Source organism: Pan paniscus, chromosome 5 (assembly GCF_029289425.2).
Source record: "Pan paniscus chromosome 5, NHGRI_mPanPan1-v2.0_pri, whole genome shotgun sequence".
NCBI lineage: Eukaryota > Metazoa > Chordata > Mammalia > Primates > Hominidae > Pan > Pan paniscus.
Genome location: NC_073254.2, coordinates 51,471,804 through 51,497,972, shown reverse-complemented (window position 1 = coordinate 51,497,972; position 26,169 = coordinate 51,471,804). Strand labels below are relative to the sequence as shown.

The 26,169-nt window shown below is 53.0% G+C and overlaps 1 protein-coding gene across 2 annotated transcripts; it reads right to left on the bottom strand.

Annotated features, from left to right (window-relative positions):
• Positions 1-24,122, bottom strand: FGD2 (FYVE, RhoGEF and PH domain containing 2). 2 transcript variants are annotated; one of them, XM_034962001.3, is made up of 16 exons: positions 23,358-24,122; positions 20,203-20,434; positions 18,214-18,291; positions 17,410-17,558; positions 15,464-15,620; positions 15,130-15,268; positions 14,526-14,584; positions 14,192-14,338; positions 13,370-13,462; positions 8,596-8,675; positions 8,480-8,510; positions 7,611-7,703; positions 6,845-6,976; positions 3,148-3,294; positions 1,507-1,653; positions 1-1,134 (listed from the first exon to the last, which is right to left on the bottom strand). In XM_034962001.3, exons 1-16 carry the CDS (start codon positions 23,423-23,425, stop codon positions 919-921), a joined length of 1,968 nt encoding a protein of 655 aa, XP_034817892.2. In that variant the 5' UTR covers positions 23,426-24,122; the 3' UTR covers positions 1-918. The 2 variants fall into 2 exon arrangements, with proteins under 2 accessions (XP_034817892.2, XP_054969530.1); XM_055113555.2 differs by lacking the exons at positions 20,203-20,434; positions 23,358-24,122 and adding an exon at positions 18,399-18,438.
• Between the last annotated feature and the right edge of the window lie 2,047 nt (positions 24,123-26,169).

The window sequence follows — 26,169 nt, the reverse complement described above, 5'->3', positions numbered from 1 at the left end:
TTGCACAGAGCCTGGCCCAATAGATGTTTATTATTATTATTACTACTATCATGACTGGCACTTGACAGGGGCTCAACCATTGGTTGTGGTAGTTTGCTCTCTTTATTCTTCATCCCAGGTAACCCAGGCTATATATTAGACTCCAGTGGGTACTCTTAAAAAATATGCATGCGCCAGGTATGGTGGCTCACGCCTGTAATCCCAGCACTTTGGGAGGTGGAGGTGGGAGCATCGCTTGAGACTGGGAGTTTGAGACCAGCCTGAGTAACATGGTGAAATCCCATCTCTACAAAAAATAAAAAAATTAGCTTGGCACAGTGGCACACACCTATAATCCCAGCTACTTGGGAGGCTGAGGCGGGAGGATCACTGGAGCCCAGGAGAGCGAGGCTGTAGTGAGCCATGTTTGTGCACTCCAGCCTGGGAAACAGAGTAAGACTGTCTCAAAAAAAAAAAAAAAAAAAAAGACCCCATGCCTCCCCCAACTCAGACCATTTAAATCGTTGGTGGTACTTCAGTACAGGCATTGTTTTTTACATTTTTAAAATTAATTTACTATGTGTTTTTCACCAGTACTCTTTAAAAGCTCCCCAGGAGATACAAATGAAAAACCACACTATGGTGACCACCAGTCCGGGGTTACCTGGGGCTTTCCTAGTTTTAGCACTGGAAGTCCCATGGCCCAGGAGCCCCCTCCCCGCAAGGCAAACTGAGACACTTGGTTGTCCCCTTTCTAGAAAGGAATGGACCCATATTTTCTAATCCCAGATCGGGACACGTGGCCTGGGCGCAGATGGCTGAATCAATTCTCTGAAAGCACCACTTGGGGCAGTGGGTCACTGAGGCCAGAGGGTCAGTCTGTGGCAGGAGCTGGGTTCAGGGTGGGGAGAGGTGGGCAGGAGAGCGGCTGGCAGTGGCTCAGTCGGACAGGTCCCCGTCGTTGGGCCAGCTGGGGCTCCAGCCACTGGCCGCCCGCTCCATGGCCTTCACCCAGCGGCCCTTCAGCTCCTCCGTCTCGGCCTTGAAGGTGTAGAGCTGGCCTGACTGCTGTAACTGGAAGACCCGAGGGTCCCCCTGGGGCCCAACAGTCACCTGGTAGCCCAGCAGGGGGATGGAGGTGTGAGCCCTCATGTCCTGGGGGGAGGAGAGAGCAGTGGGCCACTGTCCCCTCTCAGTCCTACTGCCCCAGATAGCCATCGTGAAGGCAACAGCCACGCACGCACAGCTCACACCCTAAATCCCCATGGGTTGGGGGTGGGCTGGTGAAGGCCATCGAGGAAGAGGAGAGAAGAACTGGCTGCCTCTGAGGGCAAAGCAGTGGTGACCTAGAGTCAGGGCCCAATTCTGAAACCTACCAACCTTGAGACTCCAGGATACCACATCCTCATTGGGCCTCAGTTTCCCTATCTGACATATGGCGCTAGCAATACTCACCCCTGATCCCCTTCACACACACGCTGTGGGAAGGCCAGGGCCTGACGGGGGGCGGGCAGGTGGTGGCCTTACCTGAGGGGCAGCGTAGACATAGAGCACGAGGGGGTCATCCCGAGGGATCACACACCAGCCCCGGGGGCCGCTCTTGCCCCACTTGTCCCCGATGAGCTGCAGGAAGCTGCACATCAGGCTCTGGTCAGGCGTGGCTGAGGACCCTTTCTAAAACCAGAAGGAGGGACTGTCAGGGAGCAGAGCAGCCGCAAGTGCCAGATGTTGGTCTGGGGGCTTGACAATCACTATCTCCAATCCTTACAGCAGTACTGAATGGAGGGGTCCTTGGTCCTTGAGGCTCAGAGAGGTCCCATCAAGTGCCTGTGGTCACACAGCTAGCTGGCCAGTGGCAGAGCTGCAGTCAAACCCCAGCCTGCCTGAACCTGTCGCGTGTGTGCCCACAAGGGGCAGGTGCCGGGAGGGTGCCTGGAGCTGCTCCAGGAAACAGAATTGGGCCCTGAGAAGGGGCTGAGCATCTCCAGGGGCAGGCTGTGTTGCCTAGTGGTCAGGGGGTCCTGGGCCTGGAAGGATGGGGAGGATTGGAAACGGGGTGGACGCCCGTGGAAAAAGGCCAACTTTTTTTTTTTTTTTCAGACAGTTTCTCTCTCGTTGCTCAGGCTGGAGTGCAATGGTGCAATCTCAACTCATTGCAACCTCCACCTCCCGGGTTCAAGAGATTCTCCTGCCTCAGCATCCCGAGTAGCTGGGATTACAGGCATGCACCACCATGCCCGGCTGATTTTTTTTTTTTTTTTGGATTTTTAGTAGAGACGGGACTTCACCATGTGGGCCAGGCTGATCTCGAACTCCTGACCGCACGTGATCCATCCACCTCGGCCTCCCAAAGTGCTGGGATTACAGGCATGAGCCTTCCCGCCTGGCCAAAAGAGGCCAACTTGAACCTGGGAGTGAATCTCAGCTGGCACAGGCTGGGACCTTCTCCCACCTCCCAGGGACGGTGGGATGTCAACCTGGCCTTCGTGAGGGAGGGGCAGTGGACAGTGGTATTGATGCTGAGCTGGTTGACATTGTATTTGTGCTGCCTAGCTGAGCACAGTTGTACCCCCACAGGGGAGCACCTGTGGGGGCAAGTGTGGCTCAGTGAGGCCCCCAGGGCAACAGAAAGAACATCTGTGACTGAGATCAGAGAGCTGGCTCCTAACTTGCTGTGTGATCTTGGGCAAGTCACTCCTCCAGCCCTGGGTCTCCATGGGATAAGACCGACTGGCCCCTGGAGTCCCTTCCAGTTAGAATGGAGTCTCCAATCTGTCTGACCTGGAGCGTCAGTGTTCCCATCTGTAAAATGGAACCGGTGACACCAGCTCTTGGCACCCTGGGACTGTTGGGGCAGGACATGGGGACGTGAACATGAGCTGTCCAGAGGGGCCGTACTATTGGATGGGGACATAGAGGAAGTGCAGAAGAATGTGGACGACAGCCTGCAGCCAAAGGGTGCCTCCATTTGGTGACAGGCTCCACACTGCCTGGGCTGTGGCGAGAGGCCTGGGGTCTGTGGGCAGAGAGAGGAAGAGGGAGAGGGGGGAGGGTGTGACCATGGCTGGCTTGTTCCTCAGCACTGGACAGTGTCAGCCCAGCGTGGTTGCCGGGCACACATTCCCTGAACAGAGGACGGATGGTGAGCGCGGGGACAGTGGCCCTCACCTCCAGGATGCCCCGCCTCTTGTCCTCCTTGGCCTCAGGCAGCACATTTCCAGTGAGGAATGCGTAGCAGTGGAGGCAGACTCGGTTGGGCCTGTTGTCGTCGTATTTCAGTTCGGCCCGGTAGTCGGAGCACCTGGCACACACCACCTGAGGAGGACACACAGGGGGGCATGGGGCTGAGACCAGGCACCGGAGGGCTGGGCTCCTGCCTTGTTGGGCAGGTGGGGGCATGAGAGCAACCAGGGACTGGGGGAGGAAAAGAAAGCTTCGAGGGAGGAATAGAGGCAGAGCGGGGATGCTCCCCGATGCTGGTGAGGCCCAACTGCCTGGAGGCTGCGATACATGGGGGAGCTCGGGCTCGGGGCTCTTAGGCTGAGGGTTCAAGACCCGGCCCCCACCGCGAGGGCCGTAACTTCTCTCCCCTCCAGGTTCCCTCCGAGTGAGGGCTGCTGTGAACCCAAGGGGCTTGCCCCAGACAGGCCACTGGCATCTGATTCACTTTTCCAAATGCTGTCCTCTCCGCCATCTCAGCTGACTCTCCCAAAGACCCCACCAGGCAAGCAGGGCCCAGCTTTTGTCCTCTCCTGATCCTGAGAGCCAGCCACACTGTTACCTGGCAGACAGGCCCTCCACACACAGGGTGTGTCTTTCAAGTCCCACAGTTTAGCTTTAAGATTCAGGCAGACTTTGTATTCTGCGCCATCATGGAGTCAAGTGTGTTTTCACCTAAACATGATAGGCTGGTTGTTTTTACATGGGTACTCTGTGGAGGGGGGCCCACTCTCAGCTCACCACAAAGACACCCCCCAAAGGCTGACATGGATCATGCCTGGAGGCTGGGTAAAAGGGGCCTGGGAAGACTCAGAGAGGAACACTGGGTGCCGCAAGGTGTGACTGCGAGGAAGACTTGGCTTTATGGGGAGCCCAGATGTGGGCGTGGTGATGGAGGGCAGGAGAAAGGGGCAGAGGGAGTGTAGTTCATCAGGCGGCACCAGCCCTCAGGGAGCTCCTCTGTGTGCCCAGCACAGAGTGTGGCCTGGCAGAGACCTGGAGAAGAAGGCCTGGCCCTGCCCCACCCTCACAAGGATTCCCGTCTGGCAGGCAGGGGAGACAGAAACTGGCACCCAAACCACCGAAAGGATGACTCACTGGCTCAGCAGGCACGAAGATGTGCACAGGCAAGAGAAACCCACGGTCAGGGCACAGCCCCACACGGGGGCTTCAGCTACCTTAGCAGCATTTTTTTTTTATTGAGCGATTTCAATGTTTAAATATAATTAGTAAATATTTTTTCCTCTACCAACGTTTAATTTTGAAAAATTTCCTACCGACAGACAAATTGAACAAATAATACAATGATACCACCCACTAGATTTACTAATTATTAACATTTGTGCCACATTTGCTCTCTGTCTCTCTCTATATGTGTGTATTTTATTTTTTTTGGAACCATTTGAGGATAAATTACAGTCATCATGACACCTCACCCTTAAATATGTAGCTGGTGGTCTCCTAAGAACAAGGGCGTCCTTCTACCTATCCACGGTGTCATAGTCACGCTCAGGAAATTTATTGATACAATATTATTTTTTTTATTTTTTTGAGATGGAGTTTTGCTCTTGTTGCCTGGGCTGGAGTACAGTGGCACGAACTGGGCTCACTGCAACCTCCACCTCCTGGGTTCAAGCGATTCTCCCTCCTCAGCCTCCCGAGTAGCTGGGATTACAGGTGTACACCACCACACCCGGCTAATTTTGTATTTTTAGTAGAGACAGGGTTTCACCATGTTGGCCAGGCTGTTCTCGAACTCTGACCTCAGGTGATCCACTCACCTCGGCCTCCCAAAGTGCTGGGATTACAGGTGTGAGCCGCTGCACCCAGCCAATACAATATTATTATCTAGATATGTTGCATCATCCAATTTCTCCCAATGGTCCCAAGAGCAACCTTGATAGCTTTATTTTACCCCAGAAAGAATCCAAGCAAGGATCATACATTTAATTTAGTTGTCAGAATATTTTCTATCTTAAGCTGGAAGGCAGCTACACGGGTGTTGTTATTCTTTGTGCCTCTTTGTATTTCACTATTTTAAGTAATTTTTAAAGAACTACTTTCACTCACAAGTGTGAATCAATTCAACTCTTATTTACAGAAGTGAATCACCAGGAACAGTAGCCAATCCCCACATCCTTTCTACCTGGCTTCGGGATGTAACTCATCACTGACATCTGAAGGCAGGTGTGTTCCCAGGTCCTAGAAACTGACTCTGTCCTGATTGCAGTTGAACACATTTTGGGGACACCTCCCTGACTGGCCCCAACCTGTCCAGCTGGACTCCTCCTGTCCTCTGGAGGTCATCAAAGACTGAGGTTGCAAAGGGCTTCTCTGTTTGCAGAGTAAACAGAGGGGGTTGTGATGTCAACAGAGAACAGCTCAAGTACAGGAGTGCTTAAAAAGCAAAGCGAGATCTACCTCTGGTAACTGGGCCTGGATTGATAAGAGGAGAAACTGTAGTGGACACAGTTCCCTCCTCAAGAAGCTGGTAGCTCAACCGCACTGGATGCCCTGCCTGAGCTATGGAGGAGGGGGAAAGAAAAAGAGGAGAGGGAAGGGAAAGAATGTTTTTTGGTGGAATCCTCACTGCCACACTGGAGGTAGGTTTCACGATCCCCATGGCGGAGTTAAGGAGACTGAGGCCTGAACCAGTAGGCAGAGTTAACAACAGAATCCATCAGGTGCCAGGGTGCTGAGGGCTTGCAGAGAAGAGAGGACAGTTAGCCGAAGCGGGTAAAGAGAGGATGACGGGGTGGGTGAGTGCATAGTGGGCATGGGCCTGGTGAGGTGGTGGGGCAAGGCCTGAGGGGGTGCGGGGCTAGATGCCCCTCCACTGGAAGTAGGGACCATTTCCTAGCTCTGGGTCTCAGGGTCGTGGAAAATGATGATAAGAATGCAGGTAAATTCATAGGATCAGCTTCAGGGGTGCCTTCAGCAAGTAATTTAACCTCAATGGGTCTCATTTTCCCATCTAAAAAATGGGAAACAGCAGCCTCCTGAGGTGTGCTGTGAGGGCCAGATGAGGTAGTAATACACACACCTGGCTCAGAGCTAGTGCCCAACACCACTGGGCTGCATTGGTTGAAGCCAGCAGATTTGGCCAGGATGGGGACAGCAGGACCTGAGCTGGGTGGGTAGAGGCCCAGGTAGGGCAGGTAGAGGCCTAAGTGGGACAGGTAGAGGCCTGGGTGACACTGGTGGAAGCCAAGGTGGGGCAGGTGGAGGCCGAGGTGGGACACGTAGAGGCCAAGGTGGGGCAGGTGGAGGCTTAGGTGACACAGGTGGAGGCCGAGGTGGGACAGGTGGAGGCCGAGGTGACACAGGTGGAGGCCATAGTGGGACAGGTGGAGGCCGAGGTGGGACAGGTGGAGGCCTAGGTGGATCAAGTGGAAGCCTAGGTAGGAAAGGTAGAGGCCTGGGTGACACAAGTGGAGGCCTAGGTGGGACAGGTGGAGGCCGAGGTGGGACAGGTGGAGGCCGAGGTGGGACAGGTGGAGGTGACACAGATGGAGGCCGAGGTGGGGCAGGTGGAGGCCTAGGTGGATCAAGTGGAGGCCTAGGTAGGAAAGGTGGAGGCCTGGGTGATGCAGGTGGAGGCCTGGGTGACGCAGGTGGAGGCAGGAGTGCTGGCAGGAGTACTCACATAGCCGCAGGCCCGGCAGTGGTGGCGACGGCGCGTCAGAGCGTTGAAGGGCTCCTGGCAGCGCATGCACATGGTCACCATCTTGTCCCGGACCCACTGCGGTGCCCGGAGGCCCAGCTCCTCAGACTGCAGCTGTGGGTTAAGGGGAGTTGGGCAGGAATGGGCCCTTGGTGACCTTCTTCCGCCCATCCTCCCAGGGCCTGGGGCCCTGTGCCCACCTGCTGTGGCAGGGATTCTTTGTGTTGGGCTTCCCTGGGGCTTCTACAGCAAGCTGACTGACCTGATCGAGACCTTATGATAGGTTAGTTACCATTATTCCTATTGTATAAGTGAGGAAACTGAGGCCCAGAGAGGTCAAATGACTCAGCAGTCACTCAGCAAGCCAGAGTTCAGCTCAAATCTGAACTCAAACCACAGATATCCTCCCCAGCCCCCACCTCACTCACCTTCCATCTTCCCTGAGACTTTGTATTTCTCAGATACTTTCAAACCCAAAACCCTACTGCCCCCTGCAGCTGGAGCTGCAGAGACGTGAAACACTTCCCCAAGACAGCTGTGCAGAGAGGCTCTCAAAGGAAGCTTTGCTAAAGGGGAATGCTCAGGCACTGAGTCGGGAGATGCGCTGGGAGGGCTTCCCCTGGTCCCTTCAGTCTCTCCTGGCAGATGACACTCCCTCTCCCTCCGAGCTGGTATAGGCAGAACAGAGAGGGAACAAGCTCTGTTTGGGTTGGTGGCTCCAGCAAGGGATGAAAAAGGCTTCATTTACCTCCTGCTCCTGGGTGTCTCCCTCAGGCCCCTGGGCCGCAGCCTTGAAGGTTTCATTCCGCTTCTCGATTTGGTCAATGGCTGCTTGGAAGGCCTGGGGTGCAGGGACGGGGAGGGTCGGGGCTTGAGGTGTGGAAGGGAGGGATTGCTCCTCTGTCCATCCTTCCATGCATGCAACAGACAGGGCTGAAAGCCCACTGGGTACCAGGCGCTGGATTCTGCACACACGTGGGCTGCCTTATCGGAGGAGAAACTACCAGCCCCAGGTTACAGATGTAAAAACTGAGGCTCAGAGAGGGTAAGTGACTGGCCCTGGACTGCCCAGCTAGGCAATGAGAAGCAGCAAGATAGGAACCCAGATCGGTCTCCAAACTACCACGGAGCAGCTCCTTAGGAAGAGCAGGGAGCAGCTGAGCACACGCAGGTGTGGGAGCATGCACACACACACATGCACGCACACACAAACACAGACACACAAAGACACATACACACAAGCACGTACATACACATGCATACACACACACACATACACACAAACACATGCACACACATGCATGCACACAAACACACATATACACATACACACACATACATGTACACACGCACACACATGCATGCACACAGACACACAAACACACACAAACACACACAAACACACAGACACAGACATGCACACACAGATGCACACACATGCATACACACATGCACACACACACACACATGCATACATACACCACTCCCTCCCCTTCAGCCCAAATAGGCTAGGGAGAATCCCAGGAGCTTCATCAAGATAGTCCAGTACCGTGAAAGAAAAAAAGAAAAAAGAAAGAGAGGAAAAAGACTCCCAGAAGCCTCGGAGCGTTCCCATACCTGCATCCAGGAAATCATTTCCTCCTGGGACCTGCTCAGAAAGTGAACACAGGTGTTGAGATCAGCCCTTCCCAGTTTTCCCGCCTGACCCTGGGCCGCCACCCCAGCTCCTTTACCGGGCTTGCAGCTCCAGGGTGCGCTGCTTCCCGGACACCAGGAAGGAGTGGGGAAACTCAGCATCCATCAGCTCCCGCACCTGCCAAGAGGAGGGAGGTAACCAGTTCAGACTCGTCATAGCCCGGGTCCCAGGCACAGCACTGTGGAGGGGAGGGAGGTGGATTGTGCCCAAGGGACAATTCAAATTCGAGAGACAGGGATGCAGAGCTTGTTCGCCACCTCTCTAATCCTGTTGAGCCAAGCAAATGCCCCTGCAACTGGGCCTTGCTCCAAGCAAATGGAACCTACGGCTCCTGGAATTTTAGCAGCAGCTAAGTTGACCCAGTGTGACGTGGAGATGACAATTTTTGACAATGGATTCAACAAAAAAGGAAATTAGATCTCAAAACTGGATGAGTATATGAGGTTCATTATACCATTTTCTTGGCTTTAAAATTTTCATAATAAAACATTAAAGAAAATAACCTTGGCTGGGTGTAGTGGCTCATGCCTGTAATCCCAGCATTTTGGGAGGTCAAGGTGGGTAGATCACTAGAGGCCAGGAGTTTGAGAACAGCCTGGGCAATATGGTGAAACCCATCTCTTCTAAAAATACAAAAATTAGCTGGACATGGTGGCGCATGCCTGTCATCCCAACTACTCGGGAGGCTGAGGCACAATAATCTCTTGAACCTAGGAGGTGGAGGTTGCAGTGAGCTGAGATTGTGCCACTGCACTCCAGCCTGGGTGACAGAGGGAGACTCTGTCTCAAAAAAAAAAAAAAAAAAAAGAAAAGAAGAAAATAATCTTAACAGCAATCTTGGGAAGCAGATACTATCATCCTCATTTAGCAGATGAGGAAATGGATGCTCAGAGAGGGCAAGAGAGCTGCCTGAGGTCACACAGCACCTAAGGGGCAAAAGAAGGATTCCACCCCAGGTTTTCAGCCCCCAAGGGTGAGATGGAAGAACATCTATTTCCATCCTACCCCCAGAGTCCTGTAAGCACACTTCCTTCAGACGGTGTGGAGAGAGATTTGCAAAGAGAACCTAAGACACAGGCTGAGAGCACAAGAGCTTCTGTGTGGGGGAACTTTGTTGCCATTAAATTCCTCAAACACTTGAGCTCCTCTGCTGCCTCCCATGTGGTGGCCAGGCCTTTGCACACTTCCAGGGCAGCTCACCATAACCCAGACAGCACTGAGTACAAGCACATCTTTCTTCAGGTTAGGCCTAGTCTGCAGCCTCACTCCCCAGTCTTTGCCTTAGAAGGGGCTGATGTGATTTGGATTCGATGCCCTTGGCAATGGGGAGGCGGTCATGTGGAAAGAGGTATTTGGGAAAGAGCCAAATACCTCTTTGTGTGCAAGGGATGACAGGCTGGATCTGGGCCAAATGGGACAAACCTGTAGCCCAAAGGCCAGTTAGGAAGCAACATCATAAATGGTCCTGGCCTGCCCAGGTGCACTGGAGAGACAGAAGAGGTTTCTAATTGGGTCAGGGAGAGGGGAAAGGGAAAAGAAGGGAGAAATCCAAGGTTTGCAGTCCAGAAGCAGGAAGAAATATCATGCTTTTGACAGAAAAAAGGGAACTGGGGGCTCCTGACCTGAGGGTCCAGGCTGCCCCTGGGATGTTCATACAGAGGCTTCCAGCTCCCCAGCAGGTTTCAAGAGGAGTTTCCAGAACTGTGCTGAGCTGAGCCTCAACCACTTTCCCCAGGGCTGGGTCAATTCAGTCCCCTGCTAGTCCATACAGTACGTTTGTAGTAATTAGAAAAGGACAGCCTTCCTCAAAACACTTTACTGACATCTGTTGGCAAACTGGCATAATACCTAGATATTGTTGGAACAAGACATTTGACTGCCATCTGCCGGACAATTCTCACTATAAATATACCATCTATGATATTCTATCATAGTCTGCTAATCTGCAGTTGGCTGCAGAAGACATCCTCTGAGATGAGGTATCCTTGTGCAGTGTACAACCTGCACAACTGTACGTGGAGCCCCTAGGTATGTGTGTCCACACCCCTTCCTTCTTCCCAGGCTGGCCCTGTGGGGGATGGCAAAATACTAAGACCAAGTCAGACCTTGGAGAGAATCAGCTGCTGTGAACTAGGCCTCCCTGACACCTACGAAGGAGGAGGCCAGGGAGTCATAGGCCAATAGGAACCATCATGATGGTCAAAGGCAAGATTTGCCTCCAAATCACAGACTCAGAAAATGGTTCCTGCACAGAAGTAGGGTGAGTGGACAGCTCTGCACTTGCCAAGCCCATGCCGTCCAGGAGAGGGTGCTGTGCGGCTGCTGGAGTATCAGACATGTTAGCCGAGACTAGCAGACTCCAGAGACCCAGCACACACAGGGCTGGTGAGCTCTCAACACACACCCAAAGCATCTGATGCTCTCAGGCTCGGCTCTCTCTGTTTTCTCTCTATGACTCTGTTTTGGTTTCTATATTTCTTAGCCTTCCTATCTGTCGATCTCTATTTTTCTATGCCTGGGTCTCTGACAGTCCTTTGGCAGGGCCACCCGTCTCCATTTCTCTGTCTGTAGCTCTCTATAAGCCTGCCTTTCTCAGCCTCACTCACCAAGGACTCCAGACATACAAGCCTGCACACGCCCTGGTCTATGTGACATTCTGGCCCCTTCAGGATGGAAAGCTAGATGCCAGGGCCGGGGCTGCACTCCTAAAAGACTTCAGTCAGCTCAGGTGTCGGGGTGAGCTGGGAACCCATGTTCCCTCATCAGCCTTCATCATTCCCAGGCTGCACCCCACCCCCAGGCCCTGGATTGCTCCAGATGCCAGGCAACCCCAGTCAGGAGCAGGGGCGGGGCTCTTTTGCTGGGGTCTCTGGAGGCCCCAGGGGCTCTAGAGGGTAGAGCATTCTGGTTCAACTCCTGCCTGCAGCTCCCTTCTGGGGCTGAAGGGGGTAGGGGTGATGCTGAATAGGAGAGTGACAGGATGGGCCAGACCAGACCTCTGCTTCTTCCAGTCCCAGCCCTCAGGACACACCAGGACTCAGGAGCCAGCAGAGAGGAGTGGTCAGGAAGCTTCTCTGGCTGTGTCCTCCACGATGCCAGAAATTCCACCATAGGCTTGAACCCTCTGGATTGAAGCCTTAATAGGCGACAGCAGAGCGTGGTGGTTAGACGCAGAAGCGCCAGCCTTTGTTACACCTGCATCTGAATCCTGGCTTGGTCACTCGAACTAGCATTTGCGATATGACCTTCAAGCAAGTTATTTAAGTTAGAAAGGTTTTCTAGGGCCTTGGTTTTCTCATGTTTAAAAATGGGATTAACTGCAGATACATTCACACACGGGCAGGCTGTACCAGGCTATTCACTGCAGCCTCATTTGCAGCTGCTGACAACTGAAAACAATCTAAGTGTCTCTCAGCAGAAGACTGGTTGAAGAAATTCCGGTGCATCTGCACAGTGGGACGCAATGCAGCTGGGCAGAAGGATGAGGAAGCTCTCAAGTACAGGGACACCTCAGTCTCCAGCATTTGCAGTTAGTTAAAAAAAAAAAAAGCAAAGTGCAGAAAAATGTGTAGAGTATACCACTGCTTCTTGTATAAATGAGGAAACAATCCTATTATATGTTATTGGTTTGCTAGGCGAAGACCACCTCTGGAAGGCCTCACAAGAAGCAAGGGTTGCCTTCAGGAAGGGGAACTAGGGGATAGAGTCGGGGGGAGACTTTCATTGTATATATTTTTTATATTGTTTGACTTTAGAATGTGTATAATCTGTATTTTTTAAGTAGTAAAATTAAAATATTTTTAAAAGATAAAAAACAGGCTGGGTGTGGTGGCTCATGCCTGTAATCCCAGCACTTTAGGAGGCCAAGCCAGGTGAATCACTTGAGGTCAGGAGTTTGAGACCAGCCTGGGCAACATGGTGAAACCCCATCTCTCCTACCAAAAATACAAAAATTGGCCGGGCATGGGGGCTCGCGCCTGTAGTCCCAGCTACTTGGGAGGCTGAGGCAGGAGAATTGCTCGAACCCAGGAGGTGGAGGTTGCAGTGAGCCGAGATTTTGCTGTTGCACTCCAGCCTGGGCAACAGAGTGAGACTCGGTCTCAAAAAAAAAAACAAAATTTCAGAAGATTCTAACAGCCCCTGCATCATGGGGCTGTTAGGAGGATCTGGTGGTCCCCCCATGGGGACACCCAGTCAATGGGCTCCATGATGGACTACTGACCCTGCTCATTTGCCATAATCTCTGGATGAGGTAGATGGGGACACACACAAGCCAGCCGCTGAGCTGACACTGGAGACCTTTCCTACTCAAAACGTGTTCTGTGCTCCTACAGTATCAGCACACACTGCCCAGGATATGTCTCATTTCATTTTAATTCTCACAATCCTGCAGGTGGGGTCAGTTGTCAGCCCATCTTAACTGGGAGCTGGTTAGAAATGCAGGATCTCAGGCACCCCCCCACCCAGACCTCCTGATTCAGAACCTGCATTTTTACAAGATGCCCAGAGGATTCGCGCACACATGAAAGTTTTTGAAGCAGTGGTATAAACAGTAGGGAAAGCACAGAAAGGCCAAGCTGGCTCATGCACTGCCGCGAAGGGAGGGCCAGACCTGTGGGAAGCTGGGAAGGACAGGGCGGGAGGGCTAGGAGCCCAGAGGGGAGAGCCCCACACTCTTCCATCTCCATGTTTGCCCAGGCCCTGCAAGGGTTTGGTTCTGTGATTGAGAACCTGGTTGGCCCCTCCTCTTACTCCCTGTACTCAGTCCTACCCTTGAGGTGGAGCCCAGTGGTGTTTAGGGGGCCTCTTACCTTCATCCCGGCCACATCGATGCGGGTCCTCACCTGGAACTGGGCGCCCACCTGGATCACCCTGGGCACACAGTAGAGCAGCATGTTGTTGAACTGCAGGAGACACAGGCGTGAGTGGCCCGTGGCAGGGGCAGGGAGGACGGCTAGGTGGGGCTTCCCCGAGGGTGGGCCGAGCATGGGCTGAGCACCAGTGGACCCCCTCCCCTTTGAACACACTCTGGCCAGCCTGCTCACAGGACATCACAGGTGATGATGTAGGTGATGAGGAAGGGGCTGTCAAGCTCCCAATTCCCCTAGGATGGTTACTGAAGGATCACCCTACAAGGGACCATAGCAGACCTCAGAAACCTACAAGGCCTTTCTCAACAGGGGCTCAGGATGGCAGGGGTTTACAAGAGGTTATATCTCTGTTCCCCAGACCTCCAGGCAGGACCACCTTTCCAGATGTCAGGAGATCCCCCGGCTTCTTCCGTGCAAACCCAGGGCAGTTCTTCCTAGTAGCTAACCTTACTCCTTCCTGCTGTGCACTCTCTAGAGCACAGATTAATATCACAGGCTTTGCAGTCAGATTGGGTTCAAACTCTGACTCTGTTGCTTCCTAGGACATGTCTGGGAAACCTGTGGGTTGGAAATCTCTGAGGCTTGGAGGCAGCAGGTGACCTGTCCAAAGTCATCTGGGTGCCAAAGCAGAAAAAGACAGAGAAGCGTTCTCTTCCCTGTCCCCCTGCAGTGCCAGGTAGAGGCCAGGCAGTATGACTCGGGCCAGAGTGGCCCATGGACTTCCCTCCCCAGTGTGGAGAGGAGCTCCCAGCACCCTCTTACCAAGAAAAGGTAGCGCTCCATGGGGTCGTTGCGGCGGAAGGAGATCTTGAGGACCGGGCCCTCACGGAGCAGGGTGTTAGAGGGGTCTACTATGTCGTCCTCGAGGCCCAGGCGCTGGTACACCTCCCACAGGTCCTGCAGCCGCTCCTAGGGGGTTGGGGTGCATCCTCAGCCAAGTCTGGGCAGGGCTCACCTGCTTCTGGAAGGCTTGCCTTGTGGGGACGGGGACTGGGGTGTAACAGTGAGGGCAGCAGTGGGATAGGTGTCATGGGTGGGACCAGGCTGAGACCTGCAGGGAGGGGGACAGGGCTCCAGGAGAGGGCGGGCTGCTTACCATCTCAGTGATGGCTGCATTGGAGTGCTGGGCAGCTGAGAAGATCATGTCCAGGGCTTCTGAAAGGGGCAGGGCTGGAGTTTATTCCCTGAGAATCTAGGGCTGGTGGCTGGGGCAGGAGGTCCTTGAAGTTCAACAAAGGGCCCTCAGGACCTGCCATGACAGCCCCCAGGAGAAGCCCTGCCTGTGCAGCCCAGCCATGGGGTGTCTGAATGGCGGGAGCCCCCCAGGGCTGAGAGACTGGAAGCCACTGAACGTTAGCCATTAGGTGTTTGGCTTTGGTGACTCTCACTGCTTCCCAAAACAAGCCAGACCTAGAGGGTATAATGGAAGGAGCATGGGCTTTGGTATCACATAGGCATGGGTTCAAATCCCAGTTCTGCTACTCTCTGGCTGCGTGACCTTGAGCAAGTCACTAAACCTCTCTGGGCCTTAGTGTCCTCATCTGTGAAAAATGGCTAATGGTATGGATAATGTCTATGAAGTGCCAGTGGTTGATGTTGATGACTGATGGTCGTCAAAACCATTTTAGCAGGAGCTCAGTAAGTATATGGGAATGGCTTAGGCCTCCTTAGCCCCCTGGGACCCCTGGGGGTGTCCTCACTCTGGGCATCGGCCTGGTCTGGGGCCTGGGCTGGCAGCTTCTGGATGTACTCCTTGAGCAGCAGCTCGTAACGTGGAATTCTCTGCACTGGTTCCAGCATGTGGTGCTGCAGGGTCAGGCTGCCCGAAGCCTCGCTGCTCTTGGGGAGGGATGGGGGAGCAACACGGAGAGGGTGAGAGAAGGGAGGTGGGTCAGGCTGCTCCTGAGGGCCAGACGAGTAGGCAGGGGCCTATGGAAGCAGCTGAGCCTGGGAGATGCCCGGAATCACTCAAGGCAACCTGAGCCACTGCATGCTGGGAGTGCAATGCTAACTCCAGCCCTCCCCCAGCCTCACCTGGATGCGAGTGAGAACCTCCTGGAAGAGTGGAGACTTGTCGGTCCAGGTGGCCAGCAGCTCAGCCGCTCGCTCAAAGTTCTTGACATACTCACTGTACATCTTCAGGAAGGGGGCCAGCTTCTGGATCACGTCACCGATGCGGGGGTTAGCTGTCCTGCAGGAGGGGCACAGGGATTGCCCTCAGCCTAGAGACCTCCTCTCAACTCTAGATAGGGCCAGGTGAGGCCAGGCTCCCTGAATCCCCCAAAGCAAACTTTCCACGGCAATTCTGGGTGTGGGTGGGGTACGGGGGTGTCATCCTCACATGTGCCCCTCTACTCCTTAGACTGTGAGCCTCCTGAGGCCAAAGGCTGTTCTGGTCCCAGGTTGGCCTCATCCACAAGGCCCAGCACAGTGTTGGGCCCACAGCAGGTGTTCAGTAACTGCTCAATGCTTCATTATGTAACAATAACGAGGGCTACCTGCCAAGCACTACCCAGGACATGATGCATGTCTCATTCCATGTAATTCTCACAACCCTGCAGGTGGGGGCAGCCACTAGCCCATCATAGAGGTGAGGAAGTGGAGGCTCAGAGGGGTAAGAACTTCTCCAGGATTGGCCAGCCACAGTGGCTTACACCTGTACTCGCAGCACTCTGCAAGGCCTGAGGCAGGCAGGCAGGTTGAGCCCAGGAGTTCAAGACCAGCCTGAGCAGCATGGTGAAACCTCATTCCATGCCCCTCACACTGAAAAAAAAAAAATATATATATATATATATACACATACATATATATATACACATATATATGTATATATACGTATATATATGTATACACACACACACACACACACACAGAACTTTTCCAGGATCATCCCATGGCAGGGCCTGCTAGAGCAGAGCAGCAAGGAGCCATGGCCATGGCCTGGGAGTGAGGCTTCCTGAGCCTGACTCCCGGGATGCACAAATCATGCTAGCTGTGTTCCCAGGTAAGTCACTTAGCATCTTTGTACCCTAATTTTCTCATTGAAAAAAATTGGAATGATGGCAGGCGATCTCATAGGGTTATATCCTTCTCTTTTCTTTTCTTTCTTTTTTTTTTTTTTTTAAGTCAGGGTCTCTCTCTGTCACCCAGGCTGGAGTGCAGTGGCACAATCATGGCTCACTGCAGCCTCGACTTTCCGGGCTCCAGCAATCCTCCAACCTCAGTCTCCTGAGTAGCTGGGACTACAGGTGCCTGCTACCACGCCCGGCTAAGTTTTGTATTTTTGGTAGAGATGGGGTTTTACCATGTTGCCCAGAGTGGTCTCAAACTCTTAAGCTCAAGTGATCCACCCCCCTTGGCCTCCCAAAGTGCTGGGATTACAGGCATGAGCCACCGAACCTGGCTATTATTATCTTAAAAAAAAACAACAGTTTATTATAAATGTTTTAAGCAATCAATACATCACTAGGTTTAACAATTACTAACATTCTTCTTTGCCAAAGATCTTAAAGGACATCCTAGACTTCGTGGCAAACTATATAAGGCAAGTAACTTCACTGTTAAATGCTTTAGTGGCCATCTCTGAAAACAAGAGGGTTTCTTGCATAACCATGATGCCGTCATCACACAGCAGGCTGATGTGAAGATTGAGGGAGTTAATAGAGGGAAAGCCCAAGGCCAGGCGTGTAGGAAGCCCTCAGTTGGCACTGGCTATTTTCACTGTCCCAAAGTCACTTGGTCACTTGGCTTGGCCAGGACCTGATCCACCCCTTTCCCCAGGAAGCAGTCTGCACACACACAGCCTCTCAGAGCTCATTCACCCAAGCCCTTCACTGTGCAGACAGACCGAGCCCCAGGGAGGCATGGCCACACAATAAGGGCCTGGGCCTAGGAGGCTTAACCTAGCGCCCTGGGGTCTCCCCACCTCCACCTGGCCAGGGCTGTGGTCTGAGGCCTCAGGGGCTCCTGGTGGACCTCACCAGTCGTCCAGGCGCCGCTGCAGCTCTGGGAGGAAGAACTGAGAATGGAACTGATAGATGGAGGAGATGTTGGAGAAGATGACCCTGACCACATCCTCTGGGAAGGCCTTGCTGCTGCGGGCTGTCTTCAGCAGCTCCTGGAAAAACACCTGTAGCCGCCACGACAGGTCACTCACTGCAGTGACAGGGAGCCACCCACACATCAGCCTGGGGGAACTAGGGTCCCACCAAGCCTACTGCATGCTTCCACCTCCCTGATCTCCTGGCATCCTCACAGCAACCCCGGGAAAAGAAGACAGGGGAGGTTGTGTTCTGGCCACTTTAAAGATGAGCAAGGCAAAGCCTAGAGATGCAGGGACTTGGCCAAAGGCTGGCAGCTGATGAATGCCATAAACAGGCCCAAATTGTGGAGGTCTTGGACTTCCTCAGACTAGAGCTCCCTGCGGTGATGAATAACCCTCTAGCCTTAGGGCTCCTTAAAAACTATGAAAGGTAAGATCGTTGTGAGGTTGTGGGCATTGAGATGACAGATGAAGATACTGTGTAGGCCAGCAAGGGCCAGCTGGTGTGTGCTCTGCTATACAGGGGCCAGCCTGGGCACCACAGGCAGAATGGGGAGTGCGGCTAACAAGACCTCCTGATTCTACCCCAACCCCAGCCATTGAGGTTAAAGGGCTAAGGCTTCCTGGAGTCAAAGCCAGGGCTCCTGACTCAGCTCTGGTGAGCAGGGTGGGAAGGCTGAGAAGGGGTGGGGTGAGGAGACCCAGGGCTGGGGCTCTAGAGGGGGGTGTCCTGGCCACTGGCCTGGTCTAGCAGGTGGAGGCGCGCCACATAGGCCTGCTCTGTCTCCAGCAGCTCCTGGACGATCTTCTTCTCTGGCTCCTGCGGAGGATTGGAGGGGAGAGAAGGAGAAAAAGGGGGAAGACAGCTTTGGTCTCCTCTGATGGGGACCTCGGTTCAGTCTCCAAAGTTGCTGCAGTGAAGCATACCTCCCGGGATTCATGGCCTCCTGCAGTGCATCTGGGCCGGCCCTGGGGTGGCTTTCACAGAATGCAGCTGAGTAAGGCTGTGCCAGTTCTCAGCCTTAGCCTTAAGAGGCCTGGAAACTTCCACCTGTGCTGTCTTGGGAGCTGTGAACCACTACATCAAGGGGTCTGGCAGCTCTGATAGGGAGACCTCATGGACAGGCCACGTGGAGAGGAGAGGCCTGGAGAATACACGGAGAAAGAGCCCAGCCCTGCCAGCATCCCAGCTGAGCCCAGTCTTCTGGCTGTCCCTGCCCAGATGCCAGACTTGTGAGCTGAGCTGTCTTGGGCATTCCAGCCCCAGCCATCCTCTGACTGCAGCTACTTGAGAGATCCTGCTGGGAACTAAACTGTGTCCGCCAACCAAATTCCTGTGTTGAAGCCCTAACCCCCAATGTAAGTGTATTTGGAGATGAGGCCTTGGAGGAGGTAATTGAGGTTAAATGCGATGATAAGAGTAGGGCACTAAACTGGTAGGATTAATGTCAGAAGAGGAAGACACACCAGGGATGACAAAGAAATGGCCATGTAAGGACACACTGAAAAAGTGGCTGTCTTCAAGCCAAGAACAGAGACCTCCCCAGAAACCAAACCTGCTGGCACCTTGAACTTGGCCTTCCAGCCTCCAGCACTGTGAGAAAATAAATGTCTGGTGTTGAAGTCTGGGGCATTTTGTTACGGCAGCCCAAGCAGAATCACACAGACCCCCCAGTGAGGCCAGTAGAAAAACCTCCCGGCAGCATCCCAGTCAACTCACAAAATGTGAGAAACAATAAACAGTTACATTCAGCCCCTACATTTTTTTTTTTTTTTTTTTTTTGAGACGGAGTCTCACTCTGTCACCCAGGCTAGAGTGGAGTGGCGCAATCTCGGCTCACTGCAACCTCCTCCTCCTGGATTCAAGTGATTCTCCTGTCTCAGCCTCCTGAGTAGCTGGGATTACAGGCGCCCACCACCACGCCCGACTAATTTTTGTATTTTTAGTTGAGACAGTGTTTTCCTATGTTGGCCAGGCTGGTCTTGAACTCCTGACCTCAGGTGATCTGCCCACCTCGGCCTCCCAAAGTGCTGGGATTACAGGCGTGAGTTACTGCACCCGGCCAGCCGCTACATTTTTGATAGGTTTGTTCAGCAGCGATTGAAAACCAGGACGCATTACTATAACCACTATCCCCATTTTACAAATGAGGAAACTGGCACAAAGAGACTCAAGTGACTTGCCCAAGGACACACAGTTAGTAAGCAGACGTGCTGGGATGTGACTCCAGGGAATTTGGGTGCACAGTATCTGCATGCCAACCCTTGAACTCTGCAGATGAGAAAACTGCAAGCCACAGAAGAGATCAGACTGGGCTTTAGTCTAAGGGCAGGACAGTTCACACTCAGACCTCTATTTCTAGGTTGAGATTGTTGTCTCCTCCAGTGGGTAAACTGAGGCCCCACCTGAGAAGAGTATTAGGTTCACAAGATGGAGACTGTTCCAAGCTGTGTGGCCTTGAATAAGTTCCTTAAAACTGTGTTTCAACTTCCTTGTCCAAAAAACTCCTACACGAGGGACTCACGAAGTAATCCAGCACGGTGCGTAGCAGGCAGTTAGTGAATCAAAGGCCATTAAGCATGGGGAAATCTAGCTCCCAGCTGACTTCTGATCACACAATACCCCCACCTGGGGAACTGCTGGCTCTGGCTAGGAAAGCATGTGTGGAGGGGAGGTCAGGGAGAGCTCCCCACCCCAGCACCCCACACCTCTACCCCAGCCCTCAGGCACCTGCGTCCCCGATCCTGAGAGGGTCACAGGCTGGCAAGATTTCCTCCAGGCTTCGCTGGACAGCTTGTTCTTCAGGGAGTTCAGGTACTTCCTGCTGACTGTCCTGGGCTCAGACCCCACGGCCTCCCCGACATTCGTCTTCTCCCGTGGTCCTGGGGACTCGGGAGGCCTGCACTCAGGGCGGTGATGCACGTCCTCTAGCCTGTGGCCTCTGGGTGCTGCTTCTGGGGTCCTGAGGAGAAGAGACAGACCTGAGGGCTTCCTCCCTGGAGAACAGGGAAAACAGCAGCAAGTCCCTGGTGTGGATTTGGGTTGCCTGGTGCAAATCCCCAGTGCAGGGGCCCCTGGGTGCCTGGCTTTCTTTGGGAACATGCTAAGTAAGACTTTCACTTCTCTCCCAACACATTCTTGTTCAAATGAGAATTTGAACACTCCCAACACAGTGTTCAAAATGAGTCAGGGTGGACTATATTTTATTTTCTGGGGAACTGCATACTTCCTTGTTTAAAATGAAGCCACAGTGTCCAGGAATCCTTTCTGTATATAGGGGTTTTTGAGTGGTACCCCCTGGATTATCCTCACCTTTGGACCTCACCTCTGTTTTCAGTTTCCACATCAGTAACCTATACATCAAGGGAAGGTAGGAGCCACAGAACAATATAAAGTGAGAGCAGGCCTGCAAAAGCTGGGGCTTCTCAATGGGATCGACATCCTCCACACATCCAGAAGCAGGGAGAGCCAGCCCAGCAGCAGATTCTCTGTTCTCCCAGGGACGGGCCTTCGTAGGTCACCTTTATTACCCTGTGTACTGGGTTCTGCAAGCCAGTCCAATTCCTTAGATAACAGGGCCCACCCTTGATGAATACACCCAACGTTGCCCTTGGTGTGGAAGGGCTTGTGATGACAGAACAGGGCAGGCATCCTTATGAGAAAGACAGGCCAGGAAATGGAAGGCCAAATAAATACGAAATCTCCAAAACTCCGTGAGAAAGGTTTTCATTACCCATATTTTGCACTCAAGGAAACTGAGGTCTGGACAGGATGAGTAACATGCGGCTCGGAAGTGGCAGAGGTGGGATTCAAATCAGGCGACTGCTTCCTGAGCCTTCACCCTAACCTGCCCCTCCCCATTTGAGTAAAGGAGAAACAGGTCCGCAGAGTCAAAGTGACTTGCCCCAAGTGACACAATTGGGTTTGTGGCAGCGAAAGCATTGGGACCTAGTGCTGTGTGGCTACTCCCAGGCTCTCCCACCCCTCCCTGGCACCCCAGTCCCTGGTTTCTCAGCCCATGGGTCTGCAGCTCATGGGCTTAGCTGGTTCTCAGGCTTTCTGTTCTACATTTGGTTTCAGGTTCTGCATTTCTGTTCTAGGGCCCCTGGCCAGCTTCTGTTTCCTCTTTGCCCCTCAGTTTCAGATCAGCTGAGGTGCTGGAGACCTCATAAGGAAGCCCAGGCCAAGGCAGTTGGTATGGGTCCCCTCACTCAGTAAGGAGTGGCTCTCACCCTCTTGACGCCTGCTGGGACCTAACTCCCATCTAAGGGCTGCCCACTCCTGCCAGGGTTATTGCCTGGGCAGAGCACAGCATGCTGAGGGGCTCCACCCAGGTGTGCCTAGTCCACGTCAAGCATGTTGAGTGAGGTGGTGCCATCCACCCACACCCAAGGGGGTGGTGGGCCAGGAAGGCGGCACCCAAGAGCTGTCTTTGGTGCTGAACAGGACGAGCTTGGCAAAGATCCCGGGAGAGGCAGGGGAGAATCACCCAGCTCAGGAAGTTGAAGACTTCTAGGTCTACATCTATGCCATCTCCACCCTGAAGCCTACAGGAAACGTTGCCTGCCATGAGTGCCCTCAATACAGCATCCGGGCCATTCCTAGGACATCTACTGTCTATGACCTTGCATCATGGTTATTCGATGAGCTCAGCATCCAAATACTGAAACCCTTCTTCATCCTCTACAGTTCCTGTAGGATGCTGTGCTGTGCCACCCATGTCCCTCCTTCAGGAATGAGGCCTCCCCACACCATCCCCACCAGCTGCTGGTAGTACTGGGGGCTGCTGTGTAATTTATTGGCTGAGTCCCTCTCTGGGAATCACTCTCTGGAAGAGAGAGCTGCCTCACCCAGAGTCTCTTGTCCAGTCCACATGGAGATACAAATACCCAGCCCTCTTCCTCAGCTGGAACAACCGAGAGGCATCCCAGCTCCAGAGCTCCCTGGGACAGGCTGAGGCCTCTGTGGCAGGTGCACTGCAGTTCAGCATCTCCCCCTGCCCGGCCCTGCTTCCCTCACACCCACAGCTGTTGTTCCCAAAAGCTCTCCCTGATAAATCACCTGAGGCAAACCTCTGTCTGAGTCTATTTCCAGAAAACCCTACCTGGGACAGCCCCTAACACAGTCCTGAGCTTAAGAAATGCCTGCAGAATGGATTGATGCCACACATAACACACAACACACACATACACACACGCACACACACACAAACACACATGCTCCCAGGGCTACCAATGACTCCACGCATCTGGCCCAGCCTTTTCCCTCCAGACAGACGCCCCAGCATTGCCCCAGATACTTAAAGCACTTGGCATCCTCACCTCTCTGTGTCTCCATTTCCTCATCTATAAGATGGGAACAGAAACAGAATCTACCCCTGTTAGGCTGTTCGATGATTAAATTAAATAAGTAAGGACATGAACTTAGAGTAGGGAGTACCCAGCTTTACCTGTAATGCCTCCCCCCCAACCACCACATTTTATTTGGCATTTACTTTCAGTTTCAATTGTGTGCTGAGTGATAAATTATATGGTTATCCTAATCATAGGGCGTAAATTCTTGGTGAGTATCAGCTACCTTTTCTGAGAGGTGCTGGCAGGCACTGCGTGGGGTCCTGTGCCCACACACAGGCTTTGGTCTGCCCATGCTTGCTCGTAACCACACCTGTCTGGACTCTCCCAACACACACTGGCACTCTCACCCCTGCCTGGCTCCTGGTGTCCCACCGACACTCTCCCATGCTCCAAGGAATCCGTGACCGAGGAACGCGGGGCTGCCCCTGCAGGAGGAGGGTCCGGGGCAGGGCCCAGGGAGAGAGCTGCCAGAAAGGCTGGAGGGGGGCTGCCAGCCCACCATGGTGACCCTCCCACCCCAGCTGCCCATACCTGCTATTCTCAAACACAGTGACCAGGTTGGACACAGATGCCAGCTTCTCCTCACTTGCCCCCTTCATCCTGCCGGTTTCCGGGGTGGATCTCAGCTACCCTCGAAGCAGAGAGAGAGGCCTCCAGCCAGCACACTCAGCCGCCCTGGCCTGGGACAGATAGGCTAAATCACCCATGAATCTGTTCTGATCTTTCTTGAGGGCTCAGCAGGTCGGCTCTTGGCTTCAGAGTGAAGAAAGAGGAAGTGGTCCCAGAGCCACAGCCCTGCGGGGGAAAGGCCAGCACTCCCGCAGTGGGAGGAGCCTGCTCGGGCCCCACCTCTCCCTCAGGGGGGCTGACCTTTCACACCTGTAGACCCCCATTCCAGAAGCCACCTAAGAGGTGGCAACAGGGCCCAGAGGTAGCTTCTGGAGCCCAGTCTGGGCTGGTGCAGTGGTTTGCACCTGTAATTCCAGTGCTTTGGGAGGCCGAAGCAGGAGGATTGCTTGAGCCCAGGAGTTCAAGACCAACCTGGGCAACATAGTGAGACACCGTCTCTTAAAAAAAAAAAAAAAAAGGCCACCCGGAGCCAGACCCTTGGCTGGTTTCTTGGCCTAGTGGTTCCAGCCAACCACACTTTCTCCTTCAGAAGGTCCAGTGGCTTTTACTTGGCCTCTTTCTCAGCACCTTCTTTTCTGCATCTGCCCCTGCTCACAGCTGTAAGGAAATAATGTCTTTTTTATTCTTTAGAGACAGAGTGTGGTGGTGGGATCTCGGCTCACTGCACCCTCTGCCTCCCGGTTCAAGCGATTCTCCTGCCTCAGCCTCCTGAGTAGCCGGGATTACAGGGCCTGCCACCACGCCCCGCTAATTATTTGTATTTTTAGTAGAGATGGGGTTTCACCATGTTGCTCAGGCTGGTCTTGAACTCCTGGCCTCAGGTGATCCTCCTGCCTCGGCCTCCCAAAATTCTGGGATTACAGATGTGAGCCACTGTGCCTGGCCAGGAAACAGCATGTTTTATTTAAAATAATCACAAACCTGGTAAGGGTGGCAGGGAGTACTGTGATGTTTCCACCTCCCCACTGGGGTTCTCTCATTTTAGTTGTTGCTGTCATCACCTCATTGCCCCAAGGGAGGGCAGTTTCCTCCCTGAAACTCAGAGGATAATAATAGCTAACATGCACTCTTTTTCATGCTTATGAGTATTTTCTTATTAATCCTATAACAACCTCATGAGGTAGGTACTATTCCTATCCCCACTTTACATAGGAAGAAACAGAATCAGAGAGGTTAAGTAACTTGCCCAAGGTCACCCAGGAAGAACACAAGAGAAGTTGGATTTCCAAAGCAAAAGTGGGTGTCCTACAGTTCCAGCAAAGGTTCATTGGGAGCCTGGATGACCATGTTCTTGCTGCTCCATCCCCAGGCCTCCCTGTTCCCAGGACACTGGGTTGTCTTTGCCTGAGGCCTCCTTTACCACCTGGTCTCCCGGCCCTTACAGAACAAATGGACGCTGCCTCTGTTCCCCTCCTTCAAGCCCCACAGGCTGTTCAGGGCCCTCCCACTGGGCTCTGGTCCCACCAGGGCTCTCCACTGAACCTGGTCTTTGTCCTGGAGTGCAGCGCCTGAGCCTCGGTGCTCTTGGTACGTGAAGTGCCTGGAACAGCTTCACGCTCCAGCAACTGTGAACCCCTGGGGCCTCACACGCCCAACAGCTGCCCTCACCCCAAGCCTCGTCTGAGTGGTTTCTCCCACCAGATGCCGGGCCCCCTGCCCCAAACCCTAAGTCTCACAAACCTCCATTTTTGTTTTTTACTTTTTATTATGGAGAATTTAGAACATATGCAAAACTAGACAGAATCATATAATGCATCCCATGAACCCCTAATCCAGACCATAACAAACCTCAGCTCACAGCCAGTCCCCTGTCCCTGCGGCAACCACATCGACTCTGCTTTCTCATGTCATTTTGAAGAAAATCCCAGATGTCAGATGACATTACCCATAAACATTTTAGTGTGTATCTAAAATATAAGAACTCTCTTCTCTTTTTTTTTTTTTTTTGAGACTGAGCCTTATTCTGTCGCCCAGGCTGGAGTGCAGTGGCGCGATCTCGGATCACTGCAATCTTCGCCCCACTGGGTTCAAGCAATTCTCCTGCCTCAGCCTCCTGAGTAGCTGGGACTACAGGTGTGTGCCACCACACCCAGCTAATTTTTGTATTTTTAGTAGAGACGGAGTTTCACCGTGTTGGCCAGGCTGGTCTCGAACTCCCAACCTCAGATGATCCACCTGCCTCCGCCTCCCAAAGTAGTGGGATTACAGGCATGAGCCACCGCGCCCAGCCAAGAACCCTTTAAATAACTAAATATACACACACATAAATGTATATGCATATATACACATGTATAATAGTAATATTGTTTTATATAGACATACATGTTTTATATGTTATATCCATGTGTATATACATATGAAATAATATTACCGTTATCATACCCCAAGAGATATTTAGCAATAATTCCTCAATATAATTAAATATCCAGAAAACATTCCAAGTGCCAATTCCTTATAAATGTTAAATTAAAAAAAAAATCAGAATCCAAATAAGGTCCACACATTCCCTGAGCTGTCGCATGGATGAATTCACTTTCCATCCACACGTTCCCCTGGTTCTTTCCGTTTTCCCACACAGCATAGTGGAGGGGACACTGGGTCGTCGGTCCTATAGGTCCCACAGCCTATAGGCTTAGCCCATCGCAGCGCCGTACCCTGGATTTCCTGTCGATGGTGGTTAGGTCTAGAGGCTCGATCAGAATCACCTTTAAAT